At 40.0% G+C, this 22383-nt stretch overlaps 1 protein-coding gene across 2 annotated transcripts in view; it reads left to right on the top strand.

The window, feature by feature from the left end:
• Window positions 1-22383, top strand: part of LOC137042024 (chemerin-like receptor 1) — a 45386-nt gene that overhangs the window by 7735 nt on the left and 15268 nt on the right. Inside the window, exons 2-4 of one of the 2 annotated variants that reach the window (XR_010898205.1) lie at window positions 12949-14028; window positions 18394-18466; window positions 20608-20701. Coding sequence is in view for 1 of the 2 variants with exons in the window: in XM_067418710.1 (XP_067274811.1) it covers window positions 12968-14014 (1047 nt within the window). In the remaining variant the exon portion in view is untranslated. Of the gene's footprint in view, window positions 1-11978; window positions 12119-12948; window positions 14268-18393; window positions 18467-20607; window positions 20702-22383 lie in introns of those variants that run through there. The other variant, XM_067418710.1, reaches the window with a different exon arrangement.

The following is a 22383-nucleotide window of genomic DNA, read 5'->3' as shown; positions in this document are numbered from 1 at the left end:
TTAAGTCGAAAGGGGCTCCTCCCACCTCAAACTTGGCGGCCCTTAGGAACCCTGAACCCAAATTTGCACTTTTTTTCAATGATTATTGACATTCAGACTCCAGAGAATCTGCCTGCACTGGTTTGGTCCCGGTTTGGCCAAAAACCAGGGACTAGTTCGCAAAAGTAGGTTTTTGGAAAAAGCCAAACTAGCCGGACATTTTCCCAGGTCACGAGCCAATCCGAGGCATGCGTCTGGTCCGTCTCGAGCCAAGGATTCCAACGATATAAGGCACTTGAGGCTACGGCCAACGGTCTAGGAGTTATGAGCAGTTTTGCGCAATTGATCGCTATAGCGCCACCTATGGGCCAATCTGGCTCATAATTTGATAACCTCTCCTCGATTTTTGTTCTACCTATTGGCCAAGTTTCAAGTCTCTAGCCCTTATGGTTTGGTCTGCACGATGCGTTTTACGGCAGAATAATAAACCGGCACAAATACAATAGGTTTTCAAGCACTTCGTGCTTGAACCCCTAATAACAGAGGCGTAAAAGGGCCTAAAAAGGCTTATAAAAAAAAAACTATAGGGTCTCAGCGCCTGATTTTTGAGCTGCTGGTTACAAAAACTTTATCAAGCGTTCTGACATGGCCGGCAGAGAGGAACACGGTAGATTTTTGCATTTTCAGCTCATTTATCTTGGAAATGATTTTTATTTTTTATTTAAATTTTTTCCCTTTTAAACTGTAATGCCTCTACCGACGGCCCGATCTCCATAAAAGTTTGCACGCTGCTTTACAATAATAGGGTGCACATGCTCAGCTAATTTGGTGAAGTTCTGCGCAGAACAGACATTTTTTAGTCATTTAAATGTCATTTTGCATAGGATAATGTAGTTGACCTTTCTAACAGTTAAAGCGCCACCAAGAGGCCAGTTGCCACGTCCTTTTTCGGGTGACCACAGAATGAGCTCTTACATAGCTGTGCTGAGTCTGGTGAAAATATCTCGTTCCGTTGACGAGCTATAGCCAATTAAGTCGAAAGGGGCTCCTCCCACCTCAAACTTGGCGGCCCTTAGGAACCCTGAACCCAAATTTGCACTTTTTTTCAATGATTATTGACATTCAGACTCCAGAGAATCTGCCTGCACTGGTTTGGTCCCGGTTTGGCCAAAAACCAGGGACTAGTTCGCAAAAGTAGGTTTTTGGAAAAAGCCAAACTAGCCGGACATTTTCCCAGGTCACGAGCCAATCCGAGGCATGCGTCTGGTCCGTCTCGAGCCAAGGATTCCAACGATATAAGGCACTTGAGGCTACGGCCAACGGTCTAGGAGTTATGAGCAGTTTTGCGCAATTGATCGCTATAGCGCCACCTATGGGCCAATCTGGCTCATAATTTGATAACCTCTCCTCGATTTTTGTTCTACCTATTGGCCAAGTTTCAAGTCTCTAGCCCTTATGGTTTGGTCTGCACGATGCGTTTTACGGCAGAATAATAAACCGGCACAAATACAATAGGTTTTCAAGCACTTCGTGCTTGAACCCCTAATAACAGAGGCGTAAAAGGGCCTAAAAAGGCTTATAAAAAAAAAACTATAGGGTCTCAGCGCCTGATTTTTGAGCTGCTGGTTACAAAAACTTTATCAAGCGTTCTGACATGGCCGGCAGAGAGGAACACGGTAGATTTTTGCATTTTCAGCTCATTTATCTTGGAAATGATTTTTATTTTTTATTTAAATTTTTTCCCTTTTAAACTGTAATGCCTCTACCGACGGCCCGATCTCCATAAAAGTTTGCACGCTGCTTTACAATAATAGGGTGCACATGCTCAGCTAATTTGGTGAAGTTCTGCGCAGAACAGACATTTTTTAGTCATTTAAATGTCATTTTGCATAGGATAATGTAGTTGACCTTTCTAACAGTTAAAGCGCCACCAAGAGGCCAGTTGCCACGTCCTTTTTCGGGTGACCACAGAATGAGCTCTTACATAGCTGTGCTGAGTCTGGTGAAAATATCTCGTTCCGTTGACGAGCTATAGCCAATTAAGTCGAAAGGGGCTCCTCCCACCTCAAACTTGGCGGCCCTTAGGAACCCTGAACCCAAATTTGCACTTTTTTTCAATGATTATTGACATTCAGACTCCAGAGAATCTGCCTGCACTGGTTTGGTCCCGGTTTGGCCAAAAACCAGGGACTAGTTCGCAAAAGTAGGTTTTTGGAAAAAGCCAAACTAGCCGGACATTTTCCCAGGTCACGAGCCAATCCGAGGCATGCGTCTGGTCCGTCTCGAGCCAAGGATTCCAACGATATAAGGCACTTGAGGCTACGGCCAACGGTCTAGGAGTTATGAGCAGTTTTGCGCAATTGATCGCTATAGCGCCACCTATGGGCCAATCTGGCTCATAATTTGATAACCTCTCCTCGATTTTTGTTCTACCTATTGGCCAAGTTTCAAGTCTCTAGCCCTTATGGTTTGGTCTGCACGATGCGTTTTACGGCAGAATAATAAACCGGCACAAATACAATAGGTTTTCAAGCACTTCGTGCTTGAACCCCTAATAACAGAGGCGTAAAAGGGCCTAAAAAGGCTTATAAAAAAAAAACTATAGGGTCTCAGCGCCTGATTTTTGAGCTGCTGGTTACAAAAACTTTATCAAGCGTTCTGACATGGCCGGCAGAGAGGAACACGGTAGATTTTTGCATTTTCAGCTCATTTATCTTGGAAATGATTTTTATTTTTTATTTAAATTTTTTCCCTTTTAAACTGTAATGCCTCTACCGACGGCCCGATCTCCATAAAAGTTTGCACGCTGCTTTACAATAATAGGGTGCACATGCTCAGCTAATTTGGTGAAGTTCTGCGCAGAACAGACATTTTTTAGTCATTTAAATGTCATTTTGCATAGGATAATGTAGTTGACCTTTCTAACAGTTAAAGCGCCACCAAGAGGCCAGTTGCCACGTCCTTTTTCGGGTGACCACAGAATGAGCTCTTACATAGCTGTGCTGAGTCTGGTGAAAATATCTCGTTCCGTTGACGAGCTATAGCCAATTAAGTCGAAAGGGGCTCCTCCCACCTCAAACTTGGCGGCCCTTAGGAACCCTGAACCCAAATTTGCACTTTTTTTCAATGATTATTGACATTCAGACTCCAGAGAATCTGCCTGCACTGGTTTGGTCCCGGTTTGGCCAAAAACCAGGGACTAGTTCGCAAAAGTAGGTTTTTGGAAAAAGCCAAACTAGCCGGACATTTTCCCAGGTCACGAGCCAATCCGAGGCATGCGTCTGGTCCGTCTCGAGCCAAGGATTCCAACGATATAAGGCACTTGAGGCTACGGCCAACGGTCTAGGAGTTATGAGCAGTTTTGCGCAATTGATCGCTATAGCGCCACCTATGGGCCAATCTGGCTCATAATTTGATAACCTCTCCTCGATTTTTGTTCTACCTATTGGCCAAGTTTCAAGTCTCTAGCCCTTATGGTTTGGTCTGCACGATGCGTTTTACGGCAGAATAATAAACCGGCACAAATACAATAGGTTTTCAAGCACTTCGTGCTTGAACCCCTAATAACAGAGGCGTAAAAGGGCCTAAAAAGGCTTATAAAAAAAAAACTATAGGGTCTCAGCGCCTGATTTTTGAGCTGCTGGTTACAAAAACTTTATCAAGCGTTCTGACATGGCCGGCAGAGAGGAACACGGTAGATTTTTGCATTTTCAGCTCATTTATCTTGGAAATGATTTTTATTTTTTATTTAAATTTTTTCCCTTTTAAACTGTAATGCCTCTACCGACGGCCCGATCTCCATAAAAGTTTGCACGCTGCTTTACAATAATAGGGTGCACATGCTCAGCTAATTTGGTGAAGTTCTGCGCAGAACAGACATTTTTTAGTCATTTAAATGTCATTTTGCATAGGATAATGTAGTTGACCTTTCTAACAGTTAAAGCGCCACCAAGAGGCCAGTTGCCACGTCCTTTTTCGGGTGACCACAGAATGAGCTCTTACATAGCTGTGCTGAGTCTGGTGAAAATATCTCGTTCCGTTGACGAGCTATAGCCAATTAAGTCGAAAGGGGCTCCTCCCACCTCAAACTTGGCGGCCCTTAGGAACCCTGAACCCAAATTTGCACTTTTTTTCAATGATTATTGACATTCAGACTCCAGAGAATCTGCCTGCACTGGTTTGGTCCCGGTTTGGCCAAAAACCAGGGACTAGTTCGCAAAAGTAGGTTTTTGGAAAAAGCCAAACTAGCCGGACATTTTCCCAGGTCACGAGCCAATCCGAGGCATGCGTCTGGTCCGTCTCGAGCCAAGGATTCCAACGATATAAGGCACTTGAGGCTACGGCCAACGGTCTAGGAGTTATGAGCAGTTTTGCGCAATTGATCGCTATAGCGCCACCTATGGGCCAATCTGGCTCATAATTTGATAACCTCTCCTCGATTTTTGTTCTACCTATTGGCCAAGTTTCAAGTCTCTAGCCCTTATGGTTTGGTCTGCACGATGCGTTTTACGGCAGAATAATAAACCGGCACAAATACAATAGGTTTTCAAGCACTTCGTGCTTGAACCCCTAATAACAGAGGCGTAAAAGGGCCTAAAAAGGCTTATAAAAAAAAAACTATAGGGTCTCAGCGCCTGATTTTTGAGCTGCTGGTTACAAAAACTTTATCAAGCGTTCTGACATGGCCGGCAGAGAGGAACACGGTAGATTTTTGCATTTTCAGCTCATTTATCTTGGAAATGATTTTTATTTTTTATTTAAATTTTTTCCCTTTTAAACTGTAATGCCTCTACCGACGGCCCGATCTCCATAAAAGTTTGCACGCTGCTTTACAATAATAGGGTGCACATGCTCAGCTAATTTGGTGAAGTTCTGCGCAGAACAGACATTTTTTAGTCATTTAAATGTCATTTTGCATAGGATAATGTAGTTGACCTTTCTAACAGTTAAAGCGCCACCAAGAGGCCAGTTGCCACGTCCTTTTTCGGGTGACCACAGAATGAGCTCTTACATAGCTGTGCTGAGTCTGGTGAAAATATCTCGTTCCGTTGACGAGCTATAGCCAATTAAGTCGAAAGGGGCTCCTCCCACCTCAAACTTGGCGGCCCTTAGGAACCCTGAACCCAAATTTGCACTTTTTTTCAATGATTATTGACATTCAGACTCCAGAGAATCTGCCTGCACTGGTTTGGTCCCGGTTTGGCCAAAAACCAGGGACTAGTTCGCAAAAGTAGGTTTTTGGAAAAAGCCAAACTAGCCGGACATTTTCCCAGGTCACGAGCCAATCCGAGGCATGCGTCTGGTCCGTCTCGAGCCAAGGATTCCAACGATATAAGGCACTTGAGGCTACGGCCAACGGTCTAGGAGTTATGAGCAGTTTTGCGCAATTGATCGCTATAGCGCCACCTATGGGCCAATCTGGCTCATAATTTGATAACCTCTCCTCGATTTTTGTTCTACCTATTGGCCAAGTTTCAAGTCTCTAGCCCTTATGGTTTGGTCTGCACGATGCGTTTTACGGCAGAATAATAAACCGGCACAAATACAATAGGTTTTCAAGCACTTCGTGCTTGAACCCCTAATAACAGAGGCGTAAAAGGGCCTAAAAAGGCTTATAAAAAAAAAACTATAGGGTCTCAGCGCCTGATTTTTGAGCTGCTGGTTACAAAAACTTTATCAAGCGTTCTGACATGGCCGGCAGAGAGGAACACGGTAGATTTTTGCATTTTCAGCTCATTTATCTTGGAAATGATTTTTATTTTTTATTTAAATTTTTTCCCTTTTAAACTGTAATGCCTCTACCGACGGCCCGATCTCCATAAAAGTTTGCACGCTGCTTTACAATAATAGGGTGCACATGCTCAGCTAATTTGGTGAAGTTCTGCGCAGAACAGACATTTTTTAGTCATTTAAATGTCATTTTGCATAGGATAATGTAGTTGACCTTTCTAACAGTTAAAGCGCCACCAAGAGGCCAGTTGCCACGTCCTTTTTCGGGTGACCACAGAATGAGCTCTTACATAGCTGTGCTGAGTCTGGTGAAAATATCTCGTTCCGTTGACGAGCTATAGCCAATTAAGTCGAAAGGGGCTCCTCCCACCTCAAACTTGGCGGCCCTTAGGAACCCTGAACCCAAATTTGCACTTTTTTTCAATGATTATTGACATTCAGACTCCAGAGAATCTGCCTGCACTGGTTTGGTCCCGGTTTGGCCAAAAACCAGGGACTAGTTCGCAAAAGTAGGTTTTTGGAAAAAGCCAAACTAGCCGGACATTTTCCCAGGTCACGAGCCAATCCGAGGCATGCGTCTGGTCCGTCTCGAGCCAAGGATTCCAACGATATAAGGCACTTGAGGCTACGGCCAACGGTCTAGGAGTTATGAGCAGTTTTGCGCAATTGATCGCTATAGCGCCACCTATGGGCCAATCTGGCTCATAATTTGATAACCTCTCCTCGATTTTTGTTCTACCTATTGGCCAAGTTTCAAGTCTCTAGCCCTTATGGTTTGGTCTGCACGATGCGTTTTACGGCAGAATAATAAACCGGCACAAATACAATAGGTTTTCAAGCACTTCGTGCTTGAACCCCTAATAACAGAGGCGTAAAAGGGCCTAAAAAGGCTTATAAAAAAAAAACTATAGGGTCTCAGCGCCTGATTTTTGAGCTGCTGGTTACAAAAACTTTATCAAGCGTTCTGACATGGCCGGCAGAGAGGAACACGGTAGATTTTTGCATTTTCAGCTCATTTATCTTGGAAATGATTTTTATTTTTTATTTAAATTTTTTCCCTTTTAAACTGTAATGCCTCTACCGACGGCCCGATCTCCATAAAAGTTTGCACGCTGCTTTACAATAATAGGGTGCACATGCTCAGCTAATTTGGTGAAGTTCTGCGCAGAACAGACATTTTTTAGTCATTTAAATGTCATTTTGCATAGGATAATGTAGTTGACCTTTCTAACAGTTAAAGCGCCACCAAGAGGCCAGTTGCCACGTCCTTTTTCGGGTGACCACAGAATGAGCTCTTACATAGCTGTGCTGAGTCTGGTGAAAATATCTCGTTCCGTTGACGAGCTATAGCCAATTAAGTCGAAAGGGGCTCCTCCCACCTCAAACTTGGCGGCCCTTAGGAACCCTGAACCCAAATTTGCACTTTTTTTCAATGATTATTGACATTCAGACTCCAGAGAATCTGCCTGCACTGGTTTGGTCCCGGTTTGGCCAAAAACCAGGGACTAGTTCGCAAAAGTAGGTTTTTGGAAAAAGCCAAACTAGCCGGACATTTTCCCAGGTCACGAGCCAATCCGAGGCATGCGTCTGGTCCGTCTCGAGCCAAGGATTCCAACGATATAAGGCACTTGAGGCTACGGCCAACGGTCTAGGAGTTATGAGCAGTTTTGCGCAATTGATCGCTATAGCGCCACCTATGGGCCAATCTGGCTCATAATTTGATAACCTCTCCTCGATTTTTGTTCTACCTATTGGCCAAGTTTCAAGTCTCTAGCCCTTATGGTTTGGTCTGCACGATGCGTTTTACGGCAGAATAATAAACCGGCACAAATACAATAGGTTTTCAAGCACTTCGTGCTTGAACCCCTAATAACAGAGGCGTAAAAGGGCCTAAAAAGGCTTATAAAAAAAAAACTATAGGGTCTCAGCGCCTGATTTTTGAGCTGCTGGTTACAAAAACTTTATCAAGCGTTCTGACATGGCCGGCAGAGAGGAACACGGTAGATTTTTGCATTTTCAGCTCATTTATCTTGGAAATGATTTTTATTTTTTATTTAAATTTTTTCCCTTTTAAACTGTAATGCCTCTACCGACGGCCCGATCTCCATAAAAGTTTGCACGCTGCTTTACAATAATAGGGTGCACATGCTCAGCTAATTTGGTGAAGTTCTGCGCAGAACAGACATTTTTTAGTCATTTAAATGTCATTTTGCATAGGATAATGTAGTTGACCTTTCTAACAGTTAAAGCGCCACCAAGAGGCCAGTTGCCACGTCCTTTTTCGGGTGACCACAGAATGAGCTCTTACATAGCTGTGCTGAGTCTGGTGAAAATATCTCGTTCCGTTGACGAGCTATAGCCAATTAAGTCGAAAGGGGCTCCTCCCACCTCAAACTTGGCGGCCCTTAGGAACCCTGAACCCAAATTTGCACTTTTTTTCAATGATTATTGACATTCAGACTCCAGAGAATCTGCCTGCACTGGTTTGGTCCCGGTTTGGCCAAAAACCAGGGACTAGTTCGCAAAAGTAGGTTTTTGGAAAAAGCCAAACTAGCCGGACATTTTCCCAGGTCACGAGCCAATCCGAGGCATGCGTCTGGTCCGTCTCGAGCCAAGGATTCCAACGATATAAGGCACTTGAGGCTACGGCCAACGGTCTAGGAGTTATGAGCAGTTTTGCGCAATTGATCGCTATAGCGCCACCTATGGGCCAATCTGGCTCATAATTTGATAACCTCTCCTCGATTTTTGTTCTACCTATTGGCCAAGTTTCAAGTCTCTAGCCCTTATGGTTTGGTCTGCACGATGCGTTTTACGGCAGAATAATAAACCGGCACAAATACAATAGGTTTTCAAGCACTTCGTGCTTGAACCCCTAATAACAGAGGCGTAAAAGGGCCTAAAAAGGCTTATAAAAAAAAAACTATAGGGTCTCAGCGCCTGATTTTTGAGCTGCTGGTTACAAAAACTTTATCAAGCGTTCTGACATGGCCGGCAGAGAGGAACACGGTAGATTTTTGCATTTTCAGCTCATTTATCTTGGAAATGATTTTTATTTTTTATTTAAATTTTTTCCCTTTTAAACTGTAATGCCTCTACCGACGGCCCGATCTCCATAAAAGTTTGCACGCTGCTTTACAATAATAGGGTGCACATGCTCAGCTAATTTGGTGAAGTTCTGCGCAGAACAGACATTTTTTAGTCATTTAAATGTCATTTTGCATAGGATAATGTAGTTGACCTTTCTAACAGTTAAAGCGCCACCAAGAGGCCAGTTGCCACGTCCTTTTTCGGGTGACCACAGAATGAGCTCTTACATAGCTGTGCTGAGTCTGGTGAAAATATCTCGTTCCGTTGACGAGCTATAGCCAATTAAGTCGAAAGGGGCTCCTCCCACCTCAAACTTGGCGGCCCTTAGGAACCCTGAACCCAAATTTGCACTTTTTTTCAATGATTATTGACATTCAGACTCCAGAGAATCTGCCTGCACTGGTTTGGTCCCGGTTTGGCCAAAAACCAGGGACTAGTTCGCAAAAGTAGGTTTTTGGAAAAAGCCAAACTAGCCGGACATTTTCCCAGGTCACGAGCCAATCCGAGGCATGCGTCTGGTCCGTCTCGAGCCAAGGATTCCAACGATATAAGGCACTTGAGGCTACGGCCAACGGTCTAGGAGTTATGAGCAGTTTTGCGCAATTGATCGCTATAGCGCCACCTATGGGCCAATCTGGCTCATAATTTGATAACCTCTCCTCGATTTTTGTTCTACCTATTGGCCAAGTTTCAAGTCTCTAGCCCTTATGGTTTGGTCTGCACGATGCGTTTTACGGCAGAATAATAAACCGGCACAAATACAATAGGTTTTCAAGCACTTCGTGCTTGAACCCCTAATAACAGAGGCGTAAAAGGGCCTAAAAAGGCTTATAAAAAAAAAACTATAGGGTCTCAGCGCCTGATTTTTGAGCTGCTGGTTACAAAAACTTTATCAAGCGTTCTGACATGGCCGGCAGAGAGGAACACGGTAGATTTTTGCATTTTCAGCTCATTTATCTTGGAAATGATTTTTATTTTTTATTTAAATTTTTTCCCTTTTAAACTGTAATGCCTCTACCGACGGCCCGATCTCCATAAAAGTTTGCACGCTGCTTTACAATAATAGGGTGCACATGCTCAGCTAATTTGGTGAAGTTCTGCGCAGAACAGACATTTTTTAGTCATTTAAATGTCATTTTGCATAGGATAATGTAGTTGACCTTTCTAACAGTTAAAGCGCCACCAAGAGGCCAGTTGCCACGTCCTTTTTCGGGTGACCACAGAATGAGCTCTTACATAGCTGTGCTGAGTCTGGTGAAAATATCTCGTTCCGTTGACGAGCTATAGCCAATTAAGTCGAAAGGGGCTCCTCCCACCTCAAACTTGGCGGCCCTTAGGAACCCTGAACCCAAATTTGCACTTTTTTTCAATGATTATTGACATTCAGACTCCAGAGAATCTGCCTGCACTGGTTTGGTCCCGGTTTGGCCAAAAACCAGGGACTAGTTCGCAAAAGTAGGTTTTTGGAAAAAGCCAAACTAGCCGGACATTTTCCCAGGTCACGAGCCAATCCGAGGCATGCGTCTGGTCCGTCTCGAGCCAAGGATTCCAACGATATAAGGCACTTGAGGCTACGGCCAACGGTCTAGGAGTTATGAGCAGTTTTGCGCAATTGATCGCTATAGCGCCACCTATGGGCCAATCTGGCTCATAATTTGATAACCTCTCCTCGATTTTTGTTCTACCTATTGGCCAAGTTTCAAGTCTCTAGCCCTTATGGTTTGGTCTGCACGATGCGTTTTACGGCAGAATAATAAACCGGCACAAATACAATAGGTTTTCAAGCACTTCGTGCTTGAACCCCTAATTATTACTATACTAAGTTTTGATTACAAACACTTTAAATGGATGTTTCAATCATAGACTGTAAAAAAATATGGACGTAGTGTCCGTGACGTCACCCATAGGATTCTGATAAGCCGTTCTGAAGCTTAAAGTATGGCCGAGCTGGGCGTTGCCATCTTGTGAGCGAGTCAGCGCGTGTCACTCCCGGATAACAGAAAATGGGCAAAAAGGCGGGATGTGCGCGGAGCTGAGGTGACGCAATAACTATAGACGGCGGATAAATGGCTATCCACTTGTAACCACGCCCTTAATTATGTAGAACCTTAAGGCTTTATATAACGTAAACGAATGAGTTATAAAAAAATTCACCCCCCTCAGAGTTGTCATGAAGATCAACATTAGCCTTATAAGCCAAAACCACAATGTGTCCCAGGCTGTAAACATGTTTTTTTCTGCTTTAAAGTTGAGAATTTTAACATGGCGCTCAATGAGATTCTGCTCCCTTCTGGAGCCTGTCCCTAGTGGCCAGTTGAGGAATTACAGTTTACATTACTTCCGTATTGGCTTCAAGAGAGATCGCGGGAGGTTGCCGCTTGGTTTCAATGTATTTTCATCCACCGGGATGATAGAAATGACGTCATTACGTAAAGACGTAAAAGAATCAGTGATCCGTTTTTTTTAACCGGATCATTGAAACGAACTGTCCGAAAGAACCGGTTCGCGGAAAAGAACCGAACTTCCCATCACTACAGCTCTCCGTCTCTCTCTGGACTGGCAGCTGCTGCTTGCTCCTCACTAAACCACGCCCCCTCCGACACATAATCTCATTTCAAATGCAAAGATGTCAGCCAATCACAACAGTGGGTGTTTTCAATGAAGTCTCACAGCAGACACACCCCTTGAAACAGAGCATTCAAGCCAGAGGGCTAATACCAGTATAGAAAAAATGCCTTTTATTTCTAAATTATGACATTTATTGAAGTAAAAACCATACCAACAATATAAGTACACCTCAGGAAACACAAAATAATAATAAAAAATCCATGCCATGGGACCTTTATTTACATGTTTGCCACAATAATGTAACGTCTGTATTTGAGGCTTTGCAAGTAGATTTTCCTTGATTTATAATTAATTAAACCATCATTATGCACAATGCAAACTGATTCCAGATGTAAGCAAGCATTCTTTAATCTTTATAAACATCAGTTTGACAGAAATAATTGTGCTCTCACCTCTCATCTAACAACTTCACACTTCAGCAGTCTACCACAGTAAGGCGGCAGAGTTTGGTTTTGACCTGTTCACTGAAATTGCACCATATTCTCGCTATGTTTAACCTCAAACCAGCCTATTGCTAAGTTACTGGATGAGTGTGACTAACAGTCTCAGTTCTTGTGAATTATTTTGCAGGTGTTCAAATATTTAGCCAATAGCTCAGTCTGCACTTATGGAAAAAAACAACAACAACCCAACAGAAGAAGTACGCGCATCGGAAGCATTTCAAACAGCAGTGTGAGGCTTTCTTCGTGAGGTAATTTATTCTTTATTTCATATGAGCCAGTGCATCAAAGATATAAGGTTATATTACCTGACTTGTTTGGTTTGATTGAATCAAACTCAAGTTTGTTTCCCCCATTGGTGCGGCTCTTTTGGGCTGGTGTGAATACAGCACTCTGGTGCGGACCAAACAACAGCTAAAGAGGGTACACTCTAAAAAAATGCTGGGTTGTTTTAACTCAATTTTGGGTCAAATAGGGACTAACCCAGCAATTGGGTTGTTTTAAGCCTGTGGTTGGGTTAAATATTTGCTTAAGACAACCCAATGGCTGGGTTAGTCCATATTTGACCCAACATTTACCGATACTTTTTTAGAGTATATGTAACAAAGTATTGAGATTGACCAAATACTTATTTTCCACCAAGATTTGCAAATAAATTATTTTAAAATTAGACAATGTTATTTTCTCTCATAGTTGAAGTGTACCTATGATGAAAATTACAGGCCCCTCAACTAAGTGAACTTGAACAATTGGTAGCTGACTAGCTGACTAAATGCTTTTTTGCCCCATGTATTTATAAGACTTGTGAACATTTACTCCAAACCACACTGAAGTGGTTACATTTGAATGTTTATACCCACAGAAATGCTTATAATCATTATATTTATATATTATATAAAATTGAATCTATTTTTTTTATAACAAGCTTTTCAAAACGTTTTAATTTACATTATTTATTTAGTTATTATTTTCTCTTAAAACTCAAAGAACAATATTAATCTGGAAACACTGACTGTGTTATTACTAATATTAATACTTGAAGAACAATTTAACTAACAAAAGATCTTTTGTTGTCTTACAGGGAATTAACGTAAATTAGAATGGCTTCAGCAGATTTTGAATTTTACTATGATGATTCAACTATTGATTATGATAACTTCAGTTTAACTGACGATGAAGTTATGTTCTACACAACAGTCCACACCACATGCTTCACTCAGGTTCTTTGCCTGTTGTTGCTGGTGATCAATGTGATCATCTGTTTGCTGGGCCTTGGAGGAAATGCGGTGGTTATCTGGATTGCAGGGTTTGGCATGAAGAAGTCAGTCAATTCTACCTGGTACCTGAGCCTGGCTCTATCTGACTTCATATTCTGTGCCTGTTTGCCTTTTAACATTGCCTACAGTGTTACCTCAGACTGGATCTTCGGCCTCTTCATGTGCAAGTTCACATCCTTTGTCATGTTCCTCAACATGTTCAGCAGCATCTTCCTCCTCGTCATCATCAGCATGGATCGCTGCATTGCCATCACGTTTCCTGTTTGGGCAAAGAATCACCGCAATATTGAAAAAGCATCTGTGTTAATTGTACTTGCATGGGTCATCTCTGCAGCTTTAAGTGTCCCATCTATTGTATTCCGTGATGTCCAGAATTACCTGGGCACAAACCGATGCATGAACAACTACAAGTCCAGCCAGTACAGCCACAAAATCATTGCAACGAGCCGCTTTGTTTTTGGATTTGTGATGCCGTTCATCTTCATCATCTTTTGTTACACTGTCATCATCCTCAGACTGAGAGCCACCCAAAAGGCAAAGTCCAGCAAACCATATAAGATTATGACGGCTCTCATTCTGACCTTCTTCCTGTGCTGGCTGCCGTACCACACATTTGTGCTAATCGAACAAAGCGAAACATTCAACAGTAAGGTCATTTCTATCGGACTGACCATTGGCACCACTGTTGCTGCTGCTAACAGCTTCCTAAACCCTGTTTTGTATGTCTTCATGGGCAATGACTTCAGGAAAAAGTTCAGGAGCTCCATCTTATCAAAGATCGAGAATGCTATAGGAGAAGATGGCCGAACGAACAGTCGCTACCTGCCTCGCTTTAGCTCAGTGGATGCAGGGGCATCTACTCATATCTAAAGAATAAACTGGAAGTAAGTTATTTTGCATTAAGGCTGTCATTTTAATGCAGGGGCATTAAACTTAGTTCCTGGAGGGCCAAGGTCGTGCAGAGTTTAGTTCCAAACATAATTTAACACACCTGAACCAACTAGAACCAACAAGATTACTAGAAACCTTTAGGCCAGTGGTTTTCAAACCTGTCCTAGAGGCACCCCAGCCCAGCCCTGCACATTTTGTATGTCTCCCTTATTATCATGCACACCAATTTAGATCTTGCAGTCTCTACTAACAAGCTGATGAGATAAATCAGGTGTGATAAATGAGAAAGACACACAAAATTTGCAGGGCTGGGATGCCTCCAGGACAGGTTTGTGGTAACACTTTAGAATAATGGTCCGTTATTAATAGATAACTATGCAGGAAGTAATGCAGGACTAATAAGTTGCACTACATTAACACTTCAGCTACTACTATTAACTAATATAGAAACAAACTGAACTAATCAGTAAGTAATATTGAATTTAGGACTAAGATAGTTCCTTATTAGTTAATAGTAACTATTAACTATCTAATAAAGAACTACTATCTAATAAGGAACTATCTTAGTCCTAAATGAGATTGGCATCACTAATAACGAATAGGTAACAATGAAAAATTATTAAGAATTACTAATTTATTACTAATCACAACATTAACATGTCTGAGATGTGAGAAATTTTCTTTGTTTACTCTCAATGTGGTACTAAAATAACTTAAGTGTTACCTTGTCATAATGCAGGAACTTCTAGTGATCTGGGCCATTATTTTAAAGTGGAAAACAATGTTAGATCACTAGTAGTTCTTAAAAAATGTCCTTTGTTACTCTGAATAAAGTAATAAAATGCATCACGGACTACTGGTGATCTGGACCATTATTTTCAAGTGAAAAAACATATTTTCCACTTTAAAATAATGGTCCAGATCACTAGTAGCTCCTGCATAATGACTAGGTAACACTTAAGTAATTAGCGATGCACTTTATGACTTTATTCAGAGTAAAAAAAGATGATTAATTACATCTCAGACACACAATAATGTGATAATTGGTCAGTGAGTTCATTAATGAGGCTAATCTCAGTCAGTAATTATTGATTACTTAATAAGGAACTATCTCCTAAATGTGATGTTACTTACTGATTAGTTCAGCTTGTTTCTATATTAGTTAATAGTAGTAGCTGAAGTGTTAATGTAGTGCAACTTATGCTGCATTAATTCCTCATTATCTATTAATAGCGGACCATTATTCTAAAGTGTTACCAGGTTTGTAAACCACTGCTTTAGGCAGGTAGTTTGAGTGTAGTTTTACACATGTGATTTAATGCATTTATTTAGTATGATTAATTGTAAAAATAAATAAATAAATGAAGGACCCTATTTTCTAACAGCTTGTGCAGCACTTTTATTAGAGCCATATTTTGCCGTAAATAACTACCGTAGCGATGAAAAGGCATGGGCACGGTTATTTTCTGGCTGACCTTATTGCATATGCATTTGCAGGAGTTTCCCTATCAGACGCAAAAGTTAGGGAAGGAAAGTTTTTAAATGAATAAATAAACGTGATTTACTAAGGTTTGCGTTAGTCAATTTGCGAGAGTTGCTGGTCTCGTGCTAATTTTCCCTAGTAAATCTGTCCGAATTCAAAGCTGAATTTTCAGCATCATTACTCCAGTCTTCAGTGTCACATTATCCTTCAGAAAGCATTCTGACTATTCGCTTCTCAAGAAACATTTATTATTATTGTCAATGTTAAAAACAGTTGTGTAAAAAAAAAATCTGGATTATTTAATGAATACATTTCAAAAGAACAGCATTTATATGAATATAAAGCTTTTGCAACATTATACATGTCTATATTGTCACTTCATCAATTTTATGCATCCTTGCTTAATAAATGTATTCATTTCTTTGCAGTCAGTAGTGTTTCCTCTTTGTCGCCATCTCTGTTCATAATCTGCAATTGTAGTTATTAGCGGAATTATCAACTTTATGCCTCGTGTTTTGAATCCAATATTTTGAGGAGAATGTGTAAGTCACCGCTCTGGTGTGGATACTGTCATTTGAAATCACAGACTCTACTGTTTGAAACTATGACCGACATAAGAATGTCAAGTAAGTACAAGTAAGTAGCTAACATCCACTTTTGTTCTGAACAACTATGGGAGAAAAAGTGAAATAAATTGTGACAATTAAATCTAACAATCGCTTATCATATCACGTCAAACCGTGCAAATTATTCTTTGTTTTCAAATAGTTAATGTTAACATCAGCATTGCATGAGTACATTTAATGTGTATTAGGGCTACCTAGTTCAGTTTCCATTTCTGTGCAGTATAATTTCTAATCGTCCTATACAGAGACATTAATGTGGAGTAGAGATGAATTGCTCCCTCTCTTATCATTTATATTGACCATAATCCACATAGCAAAACGAGAAAGGCACAACAAAGTGAACAAGTGTGCTACTATTACAGTTGAACCATTGAAATGTCACAGGCATTACCTGTCCAGCAGGGGGAAAAAGCTGATTCCAAACACAGGTCACACAGCCTTTTTTTTTTTTTTTTTTTTTTTTTTTTTTTTTTACACAGCCTTTTAAAAGGGCCGGATGAAGTTTTTTTTTTTTTTTTTTTGAAACTTTTGAAAAGTTTTTTTTTTTTTTCTGCTCTCACAGAAAGCCCAGAAGCGGATTCGTAGAAGTAATACCCTGTCACGCTGGAGCTGCGGCTGAAGGAAAACATTCGTATGAGTGATGAAACCCGACGACGACAATCAGACGATTGCGACAATATGACAATATAAAAGTAGCGTATCATTAGCCTCGAAATCTAGACGCACCCTAGCGGCAACAAATCTAATCTACCCGCGAGTGTCGTCTAGCAACTCTCAGTCTCAAAACCCTTCTGAGCTGTTTTTGCTGTATTCTGGATAAAACAAATGTATTAAGATTAAGAGACAACTATATATATATACTTGTATGTGCAATATAGAATAGAATAGAATAGAATAGAATAGAATAGAATAGAATAGAATAGAATAGAATAGAATAGAATTATCAGGAAATGGAATAAGAGGTAAATATAAGTGATATTGCACATAGTTATTATTGCACAGTGGGGAGAACATTAACTGTTCATTCGTTAGATTGCCTGAAGAAACTTTTCTTGTGCCTGGTTGTTCTGCTCAGTGCTCTGTAGTGCCAGCCAGAAGGCAAATGTTCAAAGAGAAGGTGGCTTGGGTGTGAGGGATCCAGAGGGATTACCGACTCTTTTTCTCACTCTGGATGTAGTTCTTAGAGCACCAATAATCCTCTCAGCAGTCTGAACCATCCTCTGTAGTCTTCTTATGTCTGATTTTGTAGCTGAGCTAAACCCGACAGTTAATGAAGTGCTGAGGGCAGAGGCAATGGCTGATGAGAACTGCAGCAGCAGCGCCTGATGTGGCAAGTTGAACTTCCTACGCTGGAGAAGGAAGTACAATCGCTGGCCTCTTTCATAATGGAGTCAATGCGATTGTGGCGCTTCAGGTCCTGAGACACTACTTAACCCTTAAAGGGATACTTCACCGCTTTTTCATATTAAACTATGTTATTCCCTTTGATTTACATGTTTGCCACAATAATGTAACATCACTGTAATTTTTTTTTTGTTGATGTTTTTTGCTGGTTTAACTTAAAAAAGTAAGTAACCTGGTTGTCTTAAAATTTTGAATTAATTAAAAAAATAAAACATTTGAGTTGATACAATGAAGAAAATTTGTTTAATAAATAAAAAATCAATATATTATTGTATCTGAACCACATAAAAAATTTGATAAATCATGAAAATAGCACTATTTGGCACGTTTCACTGCATCATCACAAATAAAACACACACAATATGCTTACAAATCTTTTATTAATATTTTAATAAAGGTTGTTGAATCTCAAAAAATGTTCATTGTATTAACTCAAAATTTTTATTTCAATGAACTAATTTTTTACAGTGAATGAAATATCTCCATTTGAGGCTTTGCAATTAGATAGTAAGTAAATTAAACCATTATTATGCCCAACACAAATAAATTCCTATAATGTTAGCAAGCATTCGTTAATCTTTATAACCATTTGTATAATGATTTAACTGAACACTTATGTAAGTAATAACATCAGTTTGATGGAAATGATTGTGCTGTGACCTTCACAACATACCCCACTTCAGCATCCTCCCACAGTGGTAAAGGCAGCAAAGTTTTTTGCACTCAAAATTGTGTGATCAGATATTGGATAAGTGTGGTCATCAGTCCTGTCTCAGTTCTCAGAAATGAGTTTGCATCTTACAGAGGAACTAGGTGTTAACATTTTTTTTTTTTTTCGCCAATAGCTCAGTCTGCAAAACCAGCAGCAGAAGTACGCATCTAAGCATTGCAGACGACAGTGTGAGCTTTCTTCATGAGGTAAGTTACTCTTTAGATGTCATATGAGTGAATGACTCCAACCCATTCTCACTCCCAAGGCATTGAAATCCAAAACCTACCCACATATAATCAATTTAAAGCACATAACAGGCAAATAAATGTCACAAGTATTTATTGCAAAAAACTGACCAAAAACAGTATAAAACTATTAACTCATGTTGCATTCCAAGTCATACGATGTCTTCGTGTAAATAACAGTGTTGATGTTAATGTAAACCCTACGTTATTCCAACATTTGCAATATCAGATGGCAATATCTCAAATCCTTATCCTTGTGGGGGCATTTTTTTGTTTTTTTGAGAAAGTAAAAATCAGGACAACTCCTCAGGACAACTACTCTTAAACAGTCATTCACTCATATCCACAGCTGCAATAGCCTATTTGCGTAAAAATTCGTATTATTCTTGAAATATTTTATTTGACACAGCACAAGTTGGATTTAGTTTCTTTCTTGTGGCAAAGTTACATTTATGTTATTCCACGTGTTTAGACCGGAAGTGTTGCTAGGTACGGGCATTGGTACGGGTACAGATAAATACAGCAGCTATTGTTGGACTTTTTCTTTCCCAAAGTCCTCCCCATGTTCAATGATCGGCCAGGAGTCGAGTTATCAATTAAAAGTATAAATTTATTAAAAGTAACAGCGAGTAAAAAAGGTTTCTGAGGTCAGGATTCAGAACAACAGATATAAGCATCAGGGCAGTCCTGAATGCCACACAACTTTTACATCAATGTTTATATTCTTGTTCTTCCATCTCCTCCCCACACCACGTTTCCTCCAACCTGGGTGTACCATCAGTCTCCAGGCAGTGTTTCTATGAACACAGGTTAACCACACACACACAAAGAAAGTACAGCTCTGGTATTTTTCCATATTATACTTCTGCATCTTTGTTTTATTTTTAACCTCAGTTTCACTTGTAGCTATGTGGTTCTCAGAAATCCCCTACCCCCGCTGTCTCACACTTGCTTGACCTTGTACCACAGCTACTTCTCCTCAATTTCACTTCACACCTTTTATAGTGCTTCTGCAAAATCATCTGCGCATCTGCAAGTTAAATTATCATAAGCAAATATAATCAATACATAATGAACATTATACTCGATCATTAATACTTCATGGTGAAAAACACAATTAATACTGTATACTTAATATTGTAGACTGTGAATCATCATCTGTAACATGGTTAATACTTAAAATCATAATAAGCAACTTGCTTGAAAATAATAAACACATCCTTGAAATAAAAAAAATATCCTTCACTATCAAGCACAAAGTACTGAGGTTGACAGAGAACATGCCCATAAACAGTTTTACAAATATTTTACAAATGCCCACAAACGTTTTAATTCAACATTAATAATAATAATAACAATAATTATATATATATATATATATATATATATATATATATATATATATATATATATATATATATATATATATATATATATATATATATATAATGCAGTGCACTTATATAGGCTAACACACACACACACACACACACACACACACACACACGCGCGCATTACATAATATATTTACACACGCCTTAAGCTATATGTAAGTATTTCATTATTTTTTATTCATTTGTTTGTTTGTTTTTTGGGATGATATTAAAATATTCATATTACACCATTATTGTTGCCCTGAAGTATTCATTGATAAGCAGATTTCGCAGGTGGCTAGAAATGTATCTTCTACTAAGTTCAATAAAATTATAAATAAAACCATCAAAATTTATATTTAGTGAACTGAAATGTATCCTATATATCTTAAACAATACAATAAAGAATACATATATTAAATGTTTGATGTCAGTATTTGTGATGAATAATGAATTTGATGCTTTTATTTATGATTTTACTCAACTTTGTAGAGATATTTTTAACCACTTAAAAATTACATATCAGGGAATATTTATTTTGTAATTATATTCTGTAATTTGAATATTTTGTCAAAAACGATATGCAATTCAGGAAATTCTTTATGCTGTAATTCTGATTGAATAAACGTATACTTTTTATTTTTATACTATTATTTTAGCATTTAGGATCGTAGAGATGTTTGAGTTTAAATTTACTTCATTGATTGATTGATTGTCCACCGATTCTAGATCCCATTGAAAATCTGAGAAAGCCGAAGGGATTTGAAGTGCTGGAGATATGCAGTTCATGAAGTAACCATAAGGTGGCTGTGTAAACCTGGAGGTAAGTCAGAGCCTTGTCCACAGCTGCTTCATGCACACACTCATGACTGTAGCATCTCTGCATTTACTCCCCATGTGCGTGCAACTTACACTATGAAAGCACCTGTTTTTTATTAGAGCGGTAATCCAACTCCAGTCCCTCTTAAGGAAGCAGAGGAGAGATGGAGGTGAAAGGGTGAGTGATGCTAGAACTAAAGGATGCAAACACTGTGGGCCAGGCGCATATTTGGTGGAAGTGTGTTTCTGCTTAAACACCAGATCGCAATCTAATTGTTTGTTATTCGAGGCAAACAAACCGATACACACGCACCTTGACGGCGGTCGAAGTTGAGAAACGTTCAGGTTAGGAGAGGGACATCATCTAATATGCTGTAAGTGGAAATATGTGCAGATACAGTCGAACCCTTGTCGTTTCAACTTGCTCTTTGCATAAGCATGATTCCTGACATGAAGTGTGGAAACCACCAATGATTCCATTGCAAAAGTCACCATTCTCCAACCAGATTTACAGCTAATTCTGAGATGGTAAATCACTCTGACCGTCCAAATGGTCGCCTATGGCTGTTTGTAGGGCCTGTTCACTCTTATTGCCATCTACAGAGGGAGCAGTGTGCGTTTGTGGAAAGAGAAACCTTACGCTGACCTGTGGAACACGCTTCACCAATTAGCAGCCTTACTACAGGATCAAATGGAATTGAAAACATTCACTGACGAGACTGCCTTCCATCACAATGGTCCATTCATGAAAGCCCGGGCTGCTGCCTTTTTCCCCTCATTCTTCCTTTCTTTCATTCTTTCCTTTTTTATGAATGCAAGTAGAACCTGACCTTTCTCTCGCACGCAGCTTAGTGACGGCTTTATGAGTCAGGCTCAGGGTTTGGAGAGGTTTCACGCTTGGCGCTGGTACAGTCCATCCTGGTTTTGCACCTGAGATGCTGCACTCTGGCTTTTGCCGTGCTCTTCAGCCAGCGACTGCTCTGGCCACAAAACACATCGTTCCGGGGTGGGTTTGAGCATGTGTTTGTATAATACACAGTAAAAGTCAGGCGCTTGACATTTAAAGACCCCATGAAATCAGAATTAGGGTTTTGTGGCTGTTATTCCATGTCTGTTAGCTTGAACTATAGTCTTTGTCTTCTGGTAAAACAAACCCCAAATATTGATGACTCATCCTGCACTACACAGAGTTTTACCCATCCCACTAATACCACTAGTACAAATTGCAAAACATGTTAAATAGGCCTTATTCACAGCAGCAGGTATGACAGGTATGAAAGCGAGGCTGTGAGGGACCATAGAGGTTATGCATTGACGTCACGTTCCCTCCGGAACACACCCCCTCAGCGGGCAAAAGTGCTACTGTGTGACTGGTTTTAATTGGGAAAACTGCAAAAACATGAGTAAAACAAATGATTATTAGTTTAAATTAAAGGTTGGTCTCGATATAATGTTCCTTACAAATTTAAAATTTACAAATTTGTTCCTGAAAAATTACCAAAGATTCAGTAAATAATGGATATTGAAATGCTCCAGGATTGTGTTACCTGATATGTGTCTGATTTTGATGATTTTAAATAAATGCATAGAGCAAATTTACCTGTGAATGTTAAGTTTCATTTTTTCCAATCCTAAAACATGTATAGTTTTTGACAATGTTTATTTAAAACCATGAAATATGGAATA

This window comes from Pseudorasbora parva, chromosome 15 (genome assembly GCF_024679245.1).
Source record: "Pseudorasbora parva isolate DD20220531a chromosome 15, ASM2467924v1, whole genome shotgun sequence".
NCBI lineage: Eukaryota > Metazoa > Chordata > Actinopteri > Cypriniformes > Gobionidae > Pseudorasbora > Pseudorasbora parva.
Note: the sequence above shows the minus strand (reverse complement) of the source record. Positions and strands in the feature narration are given on the sequence as shown.